The sequence below is a fragment of the Ursus maritimus genome, unplaced genomic scaffold (genome assembly GCF_017311325.1).
Source record: "Ursus maritimus isolate PB19 unplaced genomic scaffold, ASM1731132v1 scaffold_10, whole genome shotgun sequence".
NCBI lineage: Eukaryota > Metazoa > Chordata > Mammalia > Carnivora > Ursidae > Ursus > Ursus maritimus.
In genome coordinates, this window is record NW_024423344.1 from 12,218,243 (window position 1) to 12,233,162 (window position 14,920).

Below are 14,920 nucleotides of genomic sequence, written 5' to 3' on the forward strand. Positions count from 1 at the left end.
ATGTGCTTTCATATTTATTACCTTTTTGACCCTCCTAGGTACTGAAACCGAAAAATATTAAGGGCCAGGGCCATAGTCACATAGAGAAGTGTTAGGGCCTGCACTTGACCCCAGTTGGACTCCAAGTCTAGGACACCTTTATCTGCCATTCACATACATTCTTCCTTTTGAAAGAGCTTATTGGCAACGTTCAATGTCCTAAACAAATAGAAGGGAAATTGAAACTGATATTAATTATCTGAGTTTTTAAAAAATCAGTCTAGTGCAGTAAGGGGACCTGGATTAATTTCAGCTCAGTAACTAAAAAGAGGCAGTGCAGACTGGGGACCAGTCACAGTATCCACATTGCTGATGCCCCTTGTGTATTCTTGTCAAATAACTATAAATGAAGACAGACCTATCTGACAAATAGCTATAAATGAGTACAAAGTCTTTTCATGGTCTTTCTCCAGCTGCACAGATCCCTTTAGTGGCCCTGTTCTTGCTTATGGTTGTAGTAGTAATGACCGATACTCAGACTAGTAAGCCAGGCAGTGCAGACTTCCGCAATGATACTGCATAGCCCTACTTCTTTCAGAAGTTCAGTGTAGTTTAACATGGAATGGAAGAGTCGAGTTTAATTGTTTTCTATCCGTATCTTACTTGCCTGCAGATGATATCCGCGTGATTTTGTTCTGTTTATCGGAATCAAAATCGTGAGCCAGGGATTACTAGATGAGCAATACTGCACTTAGGAAGATACACAGAAAGGGAGAAGTGGAATGTGCCTGCTTCGTGCCTTATCTCACGTAATTCACCTAAAGATTAGATGAGATTAGCATTATAATTCTCAAGTCATAAATTGATATCTCCCAGACAGACTCTGGGATGGTCGTACTCTTCCCAGGTCACAAGCTTTGGGTGGAGCCTGTTGGAATCTCCTCTCTGGCTCTGAAACTCAGGCTGTGCCCCCCTTATAGCCCATTAACCACTGAGATCACTAGCGATGCGCCCGTATCCACGGGAACCTGCAAACCCAACAGATAATATGGATCATCTTAGCTGCCCGACGGTCATAAAGGTAATTGTCTCTCCCGGCTCAGCTGCTGGATTATTTGAAACTTGGTCTTCCCTAAACTCTGATGTTCTGGACTTAAAAGAGAACGACACATAGAAACTTATATGAGATACAGCTCAAAAAAGTTTTAGAATGTATTGTTGTTTTGGCTTGATAACATGGGACAAGAATAAGGAGGTCTCTTACCTCAGAAATCATCCGTGAAATGCCCTTATGAAAGGGATTGCGTTTTGCCATCTCCCTAAGTCAAAGGGCAGGTATTTTAGTCCAAGTAAAGTTAAACAAGATATGGCTTTAAAAAGCCCAGGATACTAATTACAGGGATAAAAACACATTAATGAATCTCAGAAGTGAATAGCTTTTAAGATTTTTTTTTAATTTTTTTTTAAAGATTTTATTTATTTATTTAACAGAGATAGAGACAGCCAGCGAGAGAGGGAACACAAGCAGGGGGAGTGGGAGAGGAAGAAGCAGGCTCATAGCGGAGGAGCCTGATGTGGGGCTCGATCCCGTAATGCCGGGATTACATCCTGAGCCGAAGGCAGACGCTAAACCGCTGTGCCACCCAGGCGCCCCAGCTTTTAAGATTTTTAAAGGGCAAATCCAGGATCGAGTTTAACTTAATTAAGGCCGTATATTTTTCAACAAATATTTAATGAGCAGCTTTGGGGTACCAAGGCACAGTGCTGTGTGACATTAAAACTGTATGAAATAGGACCTGTGTCCCTAAAGTCTGCACTGCTCGCAGACAAGCATAGGACTCAGCAGTGGCTACAAACCGACGTCCTATGTGGTAGGTGTGGGAGGGGTGTTTCAGATTCAAAGCTTGGCCCTTTGCAGAGGTGGTCCGGAAGAGCAGTGTGGACAAAGGGGCTTTTAGGCTGAGCCCTGATGAGGACGTGTGATTTACAACCGAGCATTGATTCATTGCCTGCTTCTTGCACCTGCAGGCAACGTTACCGCTGACCCACACCGTGGACCTGCAGTGGTTGGTGGAGTGGAACGCAGTCCTGGTCAATAGCCATTATGACGTGAAGAGCCCTTCCCATGTCTGGATATTCGCTCAGTCTGTCAAAGACCCCTGGGTCCTCTGCCTCTTCAGCTTCCTGCGGCAGGAGAACCTGCCCAAACACTGCCCCACAGCCCTCAGCTACGCTTGGCCATACGCCTTCACTCGGCTCCAGTCCATCATGCCCCTAGTAGACCCAAAGTAAGGGAACTGTATGTCTTCCTCAGTGTTTGTCATTTGCCCTCTTACATTTTCCTTTTATCTAATAGATTGGCAGATTATAATCCTCTCTAGGGTCTGTACTTCATATAGAATTCTGAACTTGGAGTAAAAACAGGTCAAAAGTTCTTGTCTAGAGCCAGTATTTTTTTTTTCCCTTAATAATCCATATGATTGTCTGAGTATAGAATGTCAGACCCCTACTGGTGAAAGCAGTCTTAAAGTTCTATTCAACTTCCCATCCAGTAGAGACATTCCCTGTCCAGACAGTTCTTACCAGCATAGACAATCCTTGACAGGTTTTCAGCTCTATTTGAGCCCTTCCTAGGATCTTTATTTAATAAGTGATATTAAAAGTCCAGAACTTACTTTCACTCCTGTTTTCAAATCCATATTTCTAGTAGCCCAATTAATGCCAAGAAAACCAGCACTGCCGGCAGCGGAGACAATTATGTTACCTTGTGGAGAAATTACCTTATTCTTTGTTTTGGAGTTGCAAAACCCAGTATAATGAGCCCGGGACACTTAAGAGCCTCCACTCCAGAAATAATGGCGACCACACCCGATGGTACCGTGAGCTACGATAACAAGGTGACGTGACATGCTTCAGAAGAATTATTCTGTAAGGTTTTTTTTTAGCTTGTTTGTCTAGAGTTCACAGTGCACACTGCACTGTGCCTGCCATCTGGAGTATATAGGATCAGATTTTCATCCTACACATTTCTAAATTCCATTGAGCGTTGATGCGCATAATTTATTATTCCTCCCTGACAAGTGGAGAACTGAAGATAAAGAGAAGTTAAGAAACTTGCTTAAGACTATAGAGTGACTTATATTTATTAGTGCCCTGAGGTTTGGTTCCTGCCCCACATTTCTCTGCTCCTCGCCAAGTATTTGCCCTTAAACCATGCCTTGATTAAATGATCTTGTTAAGAATGGTTTTGTAGACTTAATTGGTTTTTTTAAAAGAAGACTGTTATAATAAAAAAATATTCTTTAGAATTTGTGTCCCAGGTGAAAAATGCATTCATTGTGCTGTTTTGAAATTTGTCTGTGTTTTTTTTTTTTCCTGTCTGAAATGATGGCAGTGCTTTGGGATGTGGTTTAGTACTTTGAAACTGTTATAATGGAATCGTCATTTGATTAAAGGAAGCATCAGTTATCATGTTACCTCTTTTTCACTTTTAATCAACTTGTTTCAGGCCATAGGCACCCCATCGGTGGGAGTTCTGTTAAAGCAGTTGGTGCCTTTGATGAGACTAGAGGGCATTGAGATCACAGAGTCCTTAGTTTTAGGATTTGGAAGAACAAATACCCTTGTTTTCAGGTACGGTAGTCTCAATGAGTTCTTCTAAATTCATTCCTGCTGCTGCTCTCGTAGTTCCTGTTTGTGACCTGAGTTTGAGTTTGCGTGTTGGCATGTGCCCGGGGAGTTGATAGGCTTCGCGCCTTTTCCTTTGTGTCCGTGTTGCTTGACGTGCATGGAGCAAGCATTCCTCACAACTGCCTTCGCCTTTCCCCTGTGGTCCTTGCAGCTTTGATTTGACGCCTCAGGTTTTATCTCGTGTGCAAGCTTCTTTTAGAGAACTGGAAATGAAGATAATTCAGTGTCCCTCACCAGTGAGCCAGCCTGTTCATTGGCTTTGCTGTCAGAACAATGAGGTCTGGGGGCGCCTGGGTGGCACAGCGGTTAAGCGTCCGCCTTTGGCTCAGGGCGTGATCCTGGCGTTACGGGATCGAGCCCCACGTCAGGCTCCTCCACTGTGAGCCTGCTTCTTCCTCTCCCACTCCCCCTGCTTGTGTTCCCTCTCTCACTGGCTGTCTCTATCTCTGTCGAATAAATAAATAAAATCTTAAAAAAAAAAAAAAAAGAACAATGAGGTCTGCTCATCGGCCATTTATGCAACAGGCTCTCAAAGGTTAAGCGTCGATAGAACTCTTTCAGGAGTATTCTGTTACACTGGCCCATCTCTTTAAAGGGGGCTTTAGCTGCCTAAATAGAACCATCATTCACTTTCTGGATTCCTGACTCATTTCACACCTTTAATCAAATAACCATTTCATCTGAGGCAGCGTCAAAGCCTTTGAAAGAGCCATCATACAGGGTTAGTTCGGGCTGCCTCTGCTGGCTTCAGCTAAGCAATGAACACCTATAAGCACAATTAAGATCCTGACTTTTTTAGGTAGATGGGAAAGGGAAAGCTCCAAGCATCTGTGAGAAACCGTATTTGAAAAAGAAAGATTAATGAGACATTTTAGAGGCCATTAAAAAAAAAACTGTTATGCACATATACAGTCAGATTTTATTCTTAAAAAAAGTCATTGTGAGTGCAGATACTCGAGTGCCAGCTAACCAGTGTTTTACTCCTTACTAATTAAGTAGTTAAGACAAAGATTCCTGTAGAAATACTACAGGAAAATAAGAAAAACAATTCCTAGAATTACCTAACATTCTTTCCCAGAGAGCCTAAGAGCCTAACATTCTTTCCCAAGGACACGTGCTCTTGAACATCTCACCCCCTCAATATTCTTAGGGGTGGGTAAGATTATATAATTTATTAGCCATGTGGATCTGGAAAACATAATGTCTCTGGGCCTCAGTTCCCTCGCCTGTAAAATTGTTATAATAAATAAAAATAAAGTATATCTAATAAAAAAAGAAAAATTGTTAGAATTAGAGAATCTATCTTACAGATTGAGAGGATTGAATGTGAAAATGTAGGTAGTAAATATTCAGTAAATGGTTGCTATTGGAGGAGATCATTAATATTCTTTCCATTTCTTTGACGAAGAAATTCTAGCATCTGTGTTAGAGAAATCTGAAATGGAATGCAGGTTTTCTGTCTCTCAGCTCAGAATGCCATAGAGTTTACCTTGCTAACTTTGGATTTCCCTGGAAAATGCTATCGAATAGCACAAAACATCGAGCCAGAAGATTGCCAAGGTGTTCAGGCATAGAGCAGGCTGTAGACAAAATACCTGGCAGCAGGCTGGAGCTCATCATTTTGTCGTCTTGACATAGAAGTTCATAAATTATTTCCCAAAAAGGGGCGCCTGGGTGGCTCAGTCGTTAAGCGTCTGCCTTCGGCTCAGAGCGTGATCCCGGCGTTCTGGGATCGAGCCCCACATCAGGCTCCTCCTCTGGGAGCCTGCTTCTTCCTCTCCCACTCCCCCTGCTTGTGTTCCCTCTCTTGCTGGCTGTCTATCTCTGTCAAATAAATGAATAAAATCCTTAAAAAAATTATTTCCCAAAGAAGACAAATAATTTAGATTAGCAGATATAAAGCTGAGAACTGGAGATAATGGGAACAGGTGAAAGATAGATGGTCAAACTTTTATTTTTACTTCACTAGAGAAAAGGTTTTGATGAAAACCTCACTATTGTAATACTTGCCATAATTTGCATTTATGATATAGCTCAAATAAGGGTTTTATCTGTGAACCTTCAAAAAGACTTCAGTTTAAAATCAACTGTCAGTCAGGCCCCCGAGCACAGACCCCAAAAACAGTGTCATGGCAACTGCCCCCGCCTCTTTTGCTCTCCTTAGACTGAAAATGTCTTCTGTGAGGGATTGATTTTGTTTATCTTCATCCCTGCTGCCTGTAGTAAAGGGTTTTGATTTTAATAGTCGTTTACAAAACATAGTTTAACTGTTTAGAGAGGGTATTTTGCCATAGAAATCTCCAGAACAGGAAATCAAAATCGAGCCCACAAATATGTATTGAGCCAAAATTATAACACTGGGATGAAAACCAGTAATACAAAGCATAGGCCAGTACCTCGTTCTAGTTCACCACGTGGCTAAGAAACAGAACGGCCCGGGGCGATTTTGAGGTCAGAAGCAAAGTGAGAAAAGCACTTGATTTAGAATTGAATGGATGTATTTGCTGGCAAACTTGGTGTGGATAATAATGAATTTCAAATGCTGACCTTTTTCCTCCATAGAGAACTGGTAGAAGAACTTCATCCGTTAATGAAAGAAGCCCTGGAACGAAGACCAGAGGTACAACTTTTAATTTAAATACTTACTGCCTCAGTTTATTTGGACAGTGGTGTAAATTTAGATCATACTTAATGGTTTCCCCTAAAAAAAAAAAAATACAAACACCCAGCATACTTTTAACAGTGAATCTTAATATTTTAACTTTTGTTATTTTTATTACTGCTCAGTATTTGAGTATTTAGTATAGTACCGTTCCTATTTTAAAAGATTTGCTCTAAATTCATGAAGGCAAGACAACCTAGATAGTCCTATGTATGTAAAAATGTTGCATTCTTTTGCAGGAGGTTTGAGTTGATTGAATTTTGGTGTTTAGCTAGTTTACTTATTTTTTATAAGGAGCTAGATGGTCAAGAACATTATTTGTTTCATCTGACCTAGGAAGCATTTTCTTCAGTATTATCTTCCCTAAAGGGAACTCTGAAAAGGACAAACTTATAATGTAGCAGGATAAAAAAAAAAAAAAAAAAAACAGTAAAGAGTAAGACCGAAGAAGAAGCTTCCCATGTAATAGATAAGATATAAGAAGTAGCAGAATTTTAGCAATGTGACTGCGTGACCAGAACTGGTGGGATTCTTCGTGTCCACTGTCCCTTTCGGCTGTTTCAGTGACTCCGTCTTCCAGTAGATGCTGGGAGCAGCTAGGAAATGAGGCTGCTTAGTTCTCAACATGCTCCCTTGTAAATATTTATTGACCCACTTAGGATCTGTTTTTTTAATATCCCGTAATAGCAAGCATTTTCTCTAAGGATCTGGAAGAAAGAAAAATACCCTTGTCTTTTACGTTTAGGAAATTGAAAATAGCTAGATGATGCTTTTCTTTAATACAGTTTCCCAAAGCAAAGTTAATATTGTTTTGCCCATGTGCATAACTGGTGTTACCTCTTTCTACACAGAACAAAAAACGCCGAGAACGGCGGGACTTGTTAAGGCTACAACTACTTCGAATTTTTGAGCTTCTGGCTGATGCAGGTGTCATAAGTGACAGGTGGGGTGAAAATTCGAATGAGTTCATCTCTCCTCACCAAACTGGCCTTTTTGTCTCTCTTTCTTCCTATTTATCTTTCCTTCTTTCCTTCCTTCCTTCCTTCCTTCCTTCCTTCCTTCCTTCCTTCCTTCTTCTTTTCCTTTCCTTCCCTTCCCCTCCCCTCCTCTCCCTTCCCCTCCCTTCCCCTCCCCTCCCTTCCCCTTCCTTTCCTTTCCTTTCCTTTCCTTTCCTTCTTTCCTAAATATGTTACCTTTAACTTTAACTCAGAAAAGCCCAAAAAAGCTTGTTGCTTGTTGTTGTATTTTCATATTTATTTACACTGCCCATGGGTCAAGAACAAATTTAGTGTGTGAGCTCTGACAGTGAATCTTACTTTCTGTGAAGTATGTACCACTCTGACATAAAGACTAATCATCTGAAAGCTTCATCTTTTTTTTTTTTTTTTTTAATTCTAGCACAAATGGAGCCTTAGAACGGGATACTTTAGCTCTTGGAGCTTTGTTCTTAGAATATGTGGACCTGACCCGCATGCTCCTAGAAGCTGAAAATGACAAAGAAGTAGAAATTCTTAAAGATATCCGGGCACATTTTAGTGCAATGGTTGCCAACTTGATTCAGTGCGTCCCAGGTACAGCGATGCGTCACTGGGAAGTCCCTTCGTGCTTGAAAATCCCTTTGTGTTCCTCACCACTGTGAGGAACTTCTTTCCTCTCATCCTGCTGGGCTGTATGCAGGTCTGGGTCGGGGTCGTTCATTTAGTTTGAATTACTTGGGAATACACGTGAGAACAGATTGTGGTCATTCAGCACAGAGTTGGAAAGGCAGCAAAAGGCGTTAAATTTGGCTTTATGCTTATCCCATTATTTCTATTCTTTGTTTGGGTTCCCATCTGAAAATGAATCTGTGCCATTTCCAGAGGGAGGAAGTAATTCAGAGGCTTCGTTTCTTCCTTCTCCCTGTGCTCTTCTGTGAACATGTGATCCAGCCCCACAGTATTCCTCCTCTTGACTATCCAAGCAACACCTTCTATAGAATTCTATTCACCTTAGTAAATTATATTATTGAGAGGTGGTTTTTTTCCCCACAGAGCAAATGGGTATGAAACCTTTTCATCGCATAAAAGCACAGAGAGTAAAAATAGCTGGCCAGGGTGGTGTAAAAATTAATCGCTGTAATTAACAGTGTTGGCATAATTACAAAAGGCCGCACTTCAACTGTTTCTACTTTTTCATTATTTTGATGTTGCAAAACCTTCTTCTTACCAATCCTTCTCCTCTTGGATGACCCTAAGTTAAGATTCGAGTGGACTTCTTCAGTTAGTTTACAATATACTTAGTTTACATTATACTTCACAGAAGTTCTAAAGGTGGGCAGCAGCTGAGTGGGACGTGTTGCTGTTTTCCTAGACACTGATTAGAAAGCAGTGTCTGTGACCCCACTTTTTCTCTCTGCTTCCCACTCTGGACAGGGTGCCGTCGACTGCAGCTCGAGGAGAACATTCTACATTTAGGGAGAAAATTAGGTTTGCCTTCTTAAATGCTCGTTTCATTACCTAAAGAAAACTTGAGTTAGGAAATAAAATTACTCCTTTTCTCAAAATGTAGGAATCACGTATGATAATGACATAACTGTATTCACTATACTTTTCAGTCTCGGAGACTCTAACTCTGTGTTTGTCTCTCTAGTTCACCACCGAAGATTTCTGTTTCCCCAGCAAAGCCTGAGGCATCATCTTTTCATCTTATTTAGCCAGTGGGCAGGACCCTTCAGCATCATGTTTACCCCCCTGGATCGCTACAGTGATAGAAATCATCAGATCACAAGATATCAGTATTGTGCATTAAAGGTAGGGCACCTTTGTCTCAGGGAATGACTTTTGTTATTACCTCTTCTTAAGTAACAACCTTTCCTTAATAACAACCTTTCCTTAAACTGACAACCACGTCCCTCTCCTTAAATAACAACCTTTCCTTAAACTGACAACCATGCCTTCAATATGGTTAAAGTAACTAATATGATGAAATATACATGCACATGCAGCAAACACACACACCTGTAAATACATAAGCTGAGTTTTTTAAATTCCAAGGCATACGCCCATCAACATGGATAGATGGCTGTGCTTAAATATGTAAATATTCCAGTTGGGCTCTCAGTTTCAAAATACAAAACTTTTCCCAGTTCTTACTTTTATCTAGTGCATGAGAACCACGCGGTTTTGCTTATTTACCCTGTAAGTAGCTGCCTTGTCAGTGGACTCTTGCCTCAATGAAGCTGATTTAAACCATGGCCCTCGTAAGCTTGTCGGCCTACCGATTACAAAGTGAATCGGGATCGCCCCTTCTCTTGCATTCCCTTGCTTCCTCCCCTCCTCCAAGTCACTAAAGTGTATAGTCTTAATTTTTTTTTCTTTAAGAATCATAATTATTTATTTCCATGTTTTCCATGGTTTGCCAACTTAGTACATTAGTCAAATATTTGTCATCAAACCAACCTTGAAACTGTATTTACCTTATAAGCAGAACTTATTCACTTGAAATCACTGAAGGTAAGTTTTAAATACTGTGAAATGGTTATTTGGCTATGGGTGTCTTACTCTTTCATCATAAAGATTTGTTACCATAATTTTATGTCCATGAAGTTAAATTTATGGCTTTTAATTCTTATTTAAAAATCCAAAATTGGGCATCTGGTGCTTCTTATTGGATTTAGTAAGGAATACTTGAATATCTTGTGAAAGTAACTGCTTTCGAAGACCGTCATCATTCACAGATCTAGTGGTTATGTTTTAGGGAGTCAGTTGCGTGTTATTAGATCATTGCAGGTTTCATTCCCGTGTTGGGTGTTTTGTTATCAGGCAATGTCAGCAGTGTTGTGCTGTGGCCCCGTGTTTGACAACGTGGGCCTTTCCCCGGATGGCTACCTGTACAAGTGGCTTGACAACATTCTGGCTTGTCAAGATTTACGAGTAAGTATTAGCCAAAAATACATGGTTTTTGTATTATTCTGCCTCGATCGGGTTACTAAAGTGCATGAGCTTTGTTCACAGCACGGTCTTCACACATCAGCCACGGAAGTGTAGGTTTTTGTGTTGCACACATTTACACTGTGATGCATCAAGATAAAAAACACAATGTATTTACCAAAGTCGACCATCAGCTGGGCTGGAAAGCAAGTCTCCATGAAGGTGATATGACTGAAATGACACAGACTATTTTCTCTACTCACAGTGACAATAAGCTAGTAATCAATGAGAAGAAGATAATTAAGAGAGACTCTGGACTCTGGGAACCAAACTGAGGGTTACTGAAGGGAGAGGGTGGGGAGAGGGGGTAACCGGGTGATGGGTATTAAGGAGGGCACGTGTGGTGATGAGCACTGGGGGTTATGCGCAACTAATGAACCGTTGAACACTGCATCAAAAACTAATGATGTACTATATGCTGGCTATTTGAACATAATAATAAAAATTAATTAATTTTAAAAAAAGAAATGCTCCTCCAGATAACTAGTGAGTCAAAGAAAAAATAAGAACAGAAAATGAAAATTATTTTTACCTGAAGAATAACAAAAATACTACATACTGAACTTGTGGGCTATAAATAAAGCCTTGCTTAGAATGAAATGTATAGCCTTAAGTATATGTATTAGAAAGAAAAAAGGTTCATTATCAATGACCCAAGCATCCATCTCAAGAAGTTATAAAAAGAATAGCATGTCAAACTGAAAAAAAGTATAATGAAGGGAATAATAGAGATGAAATCTGAAGTTAATGAAAAAGAAAAAATTAATAGAAATGATAATTTAATCCAAAAGTTGAATTTGTTAAGATTAATAAAATTAATTCATGGCAAGTCTGATCAAGAAGGAAGACACATGTCACCAACATCAGATATATAAAGGGGACATCCCTACAAATGGTAGATATTAAAAATAAATGAAAACATATGAACATATTTGTACCAATAAACCTGAAAATTTAGGTAAAATGGACAAATTCCTAGAAAAACACAATCCAAGAAGAAAAGAAAATCTGAATAGTGATATAAGGAATAAAGAACTTTTATCTGTAATTAAAAGTCTTCCTACAAGGAAAATTTTAGGACCAGATGGCTTTACTGATGAATTTAACATTTGAGGAACAAATTGCATCAATGTTATACAAAATCCTTAAAGAGAAAACAGCTCTAGAGAAATACATCCCAACATATTCTATGAGACCAGCATAACCTTGTTACTAACACCTGCCAAGGATTTACAGGGGAAAAAATTAAAAGGCAATTTTATTAAGGAGCATAGATACAAAAATGTAAATAAAATATAAGGAAATTGAATTTAATGATATATAAAAAATGATTCATCATGATCAAGTTGGCATTATACAAGAACTTCAAGATTGGTTTGATATTCAAATATCCATCAATTCATTAGTGTGTTAATTATATTAGAGTCTCAAGAAGAAAATATATGATCATCTCAATAGATGCAGAAAAAGCATTTAATGAAATTCTACATTTATTTATGAGAAAAACTCCTAACAAAACTAAGAATAAAAAAGAACATTCTTAGTTTGATAAAGGGTGTCTAAAAAAAGAAACCTATTATAAACGTAAGACTTAATGTAAATATTGAAAGTGTTCCCTGAGATTAGAGTGACCAAAGATGCTTGCTTTCACTTCTATCGACATTATACTGAAGATCCTAGTCAAAGCATTGGGAAAGAAAAAATAAGATATCAGGAGTGAAAAAGAAGAAATTAGATTATAGATATAAATGTGAAAACTAAAACAACAACAACTGAGGTTTCTAGAAAATAATACAAGAATACAGAAAGATATCTTAATCCCTTGGGTCTAAGCAAAGTTTTTTAAACAGGATGCAAAAATTACTAATTGTAAAGAAAGACCAATTAATAACTTCACCAAAAGATGCCACTAAGAGTGTGAACAGGCTGCCACGGAGTGAAAGATGTTTGCAAGATAAAACCAGCACTTCTCATCTTAACAGTATATTAAGGATCCCTTCAGATAAAGGATATCCTTAACAGTATATTAAGGATCCCTTCAGATAAAGGATATCCTTAACAGTATATTAAGGATCCCTTCAGATAAATAAGATAGAGATATTCATAGCAAAATGAGCAAGTGACTTAAGCAATTTACGAAAGAGGTTATTTCAATGGCCAATAAACATAAGAAACGGTTCTCAAGCTCGTGAGTAATCAGAGATGCAGACTCACCACAGGAGATACTACTTCAAACCCACCAGAATGGTGAAGATTGAAAAGATGGACAATGTCGAGGAGGAAATAGAGCAACAGGAACTCTCATACAAGGCTACAGAGAGTAGAAATCCAAATAACCACCTTGGAAAACTGATTGGCATTATCTGCTAAGGTTGAACATAGTAACCCTATGACCCAGCAATTGTACTCAGATATGTATTTCATAAACTATATATCCAGTATGTACAACATAAGACACGTACACAGTTGTTCGACACGGTGTTATGAAGTCAAACGCTGGAAACAACGCAGGCGTTCATCAGTATAGAATGAATACATTGTGAAATAACCATATATCAGAACACAACGGTGACAATGAGTGAATGTGGATGACTCTCAGACATGAGTTGCGTGAAAGAGAACAGACACAAAAATATATGCTATGTAATTCCATTGCATAGAGGTCAAAACAGCCCAAATGAAGCAATGGTGGTGGAAGTGAGACTAGTGGTTCCTTTGGAAAAGGAGAGAGAGGCTAGTGATTGGACAGCGCATAAGGCTGGCTGGCTTCAGTGGTGCTGGTAAGGCGGTGTTCACAATGGTGTGTTCAGTTACAGTAACTCATCAATTGTGAATTATAGACTATCTTACACGACAGTATAAAGTTTCTAAAGCTCAATAAAAAATTGCTGATTTTCTTTCGAGTCGCACTAACTTTTTAATGAAATGTTATTTTTAAGTCCTTTGTAATAGTATCGTTAGCTTTTATCTGCTGCTAATTACGTAAGCCTGTGGGGAACTAGGCTGATGATGTTTGGCCATCCAACTAGAATATTGCTCCCATCTTAGCCTACATCCTGTTGTTAAAAAAAAAAAAAAAAAAGCAGCCAGAATCTTTCCTTCTCCACCTGGTCGCAACTGGCAAGAGATGGAAACAGAAGGAGACAGAAAAATGTTACTCTGTGAAGGGAAGATGGCCTCCAGGCACCAGGCTTCTCCTGGACAAATGTGACCATCCGGTATTGACAGTAGCCTCAAGAACTGTCAATAAAGGATCCTATTCTATCTGGTGCGATGATCATTTCATATGAGAGTCTCTGATTAAGAAGAGTGTACTGGCAGTACATTTCTTTTTAAAACATTGCCAGCTAAGCTTCATAATTAAGCCCCATAAATATATTCTGATTTTTTTTCCTCAAAAGACTTGCATGCATAAAGGCATATCTGTACAAATATACATAAATTTGTATATTTAATTTTTAGCTAAATACATGTATTGTTCAAAAATATTTTAAATGTAATAAGGAAACATTGCCAACAAAGTCTTCATTACCTTTTCATAATCAAAAATCCAGAATAAGTGAACCCTCTATATGACAGATGTACAGAGTCTGATTTAGTTTATACATACATTTTAGTTTTCAGTTGCAACTTTGCATCCTCTTAAAGGAGAATATGTGGAATAAAAATGAAGTTGAAGGGACACCTGACTGACTCAGTCAGCAGAGCACGCAACCCTTGATCCTGGGGTTTGTGAGTTTGAGCCCCACGTGGGGTGTGGAGATTACTTAAAAATAAAATCTTAAAAAAAAATAAGATGAATACTCTGTCACCACTTTCCTTTTACCCAGTTTGTATTGACTGAGCAGGATTTTGTGTCTTTCCCTGGAATAACCTTTCATTAAACATGAATAATTGCCTTTCTCCTTGTATTCAGGTTCACCAGCTTGGCTGTGAAGTCGTCGTCTTGCTGTTGGAACTTAATCCTGACCAGATTAATCTTTTTAATTGGGCAATTGACCGATGCTACACAGGTTCCTACCAGCTCGCGTCTGGCTGCTTCAAAGCCATCGCAACTGTGTGTGGAAGCAGGTATGAACTGTTGTGAGTGAAAGGTGCTAGTCAAGGGCAAGTACAGCGAAGGTTGCTCTTCATGATACGAATATGTGAGGCCTGACTGTTTTCCAATTATCCAAGCAGAGTAAATTCTAAAGAAATACACAATGGCCAATATTTCCCCAGCAGATAGACCACTCCCTGTAAGTCTGCAGCTACAATGATTTTTCTCATTCTCCAGTAGAGTGATTTGTACTGATAGTACGCTTCTGATTAATTGCCTGGAAATTCACAGAGACATATGAGAGCAGGATTTAAAAATGATAAAGAAGGTACATGAAAAGAATTAAAGGAGTTTCTAGAAATGTTTGTGACAGGTGTAAACTGTAAGCCCATTAGCCATCCTGAGACCAAACTAAACCCAGGAAGCAACCTAAGAATGTTACATCTCTCTATTAAAAAAAAAAAAAAAGTAATGGGTGCCTGTGTGGCTCAGTCGGTTAAGCATCTGCCTTCAGCTCAGGTCATGATCCCAGGGTCCTGAGATTGAGACCCGCGTCGGACTTCCTGGTCAGTAGGGAGTCTG

At 39.2% G+C, this 14,920-nt stretch overlaps 1 protein-coding gene across 1 annotated transcript in view; it reads left to right on the forward strand.

Annotated features, from left to right (window-relative positions):
- FRY (FRY microtubule binding protein) overlaps positions 1-14,920 on the forward strand; it is a 252,030-nt gene that overhangs the window by 136,281 nt on the left and 100,829 nt on the right. The window contains exons 21-29 of the mRNA XM_008692211.2: positions 2,008-2,267; positions 2,687-2,876; positions 3,488-3,612; positions 6,232-6,289; positions 7,183-7,274; positions 7,730-7,902; positions 8,960-9,120; positions 10,132-10,242; positions 14,216-14,370. Coding sequence (XP_008690433.2) covers positions 2,008-2,267; positions 2,687-2,876; positions 3,488-3,612; positions 6,232-6,289; positions 7,183-7,274; positions 7,730-7,902; positions 8,960-9,120; positions 10,132-10,242; positions 14,216-14,370 — 1,325 coding nt within the window. The remainder of the gene's footprint in view (positions 1-2,007; positions 2,268-2,686; positions 2,877-3,487; positions 3,613-6,231; positions 6,290-7,182; positions 7,275-7,729; positions 7,903-8,959; positions 9,121-10,131; positions 10,243-14,215; positions 14,371-14,920) is intronic.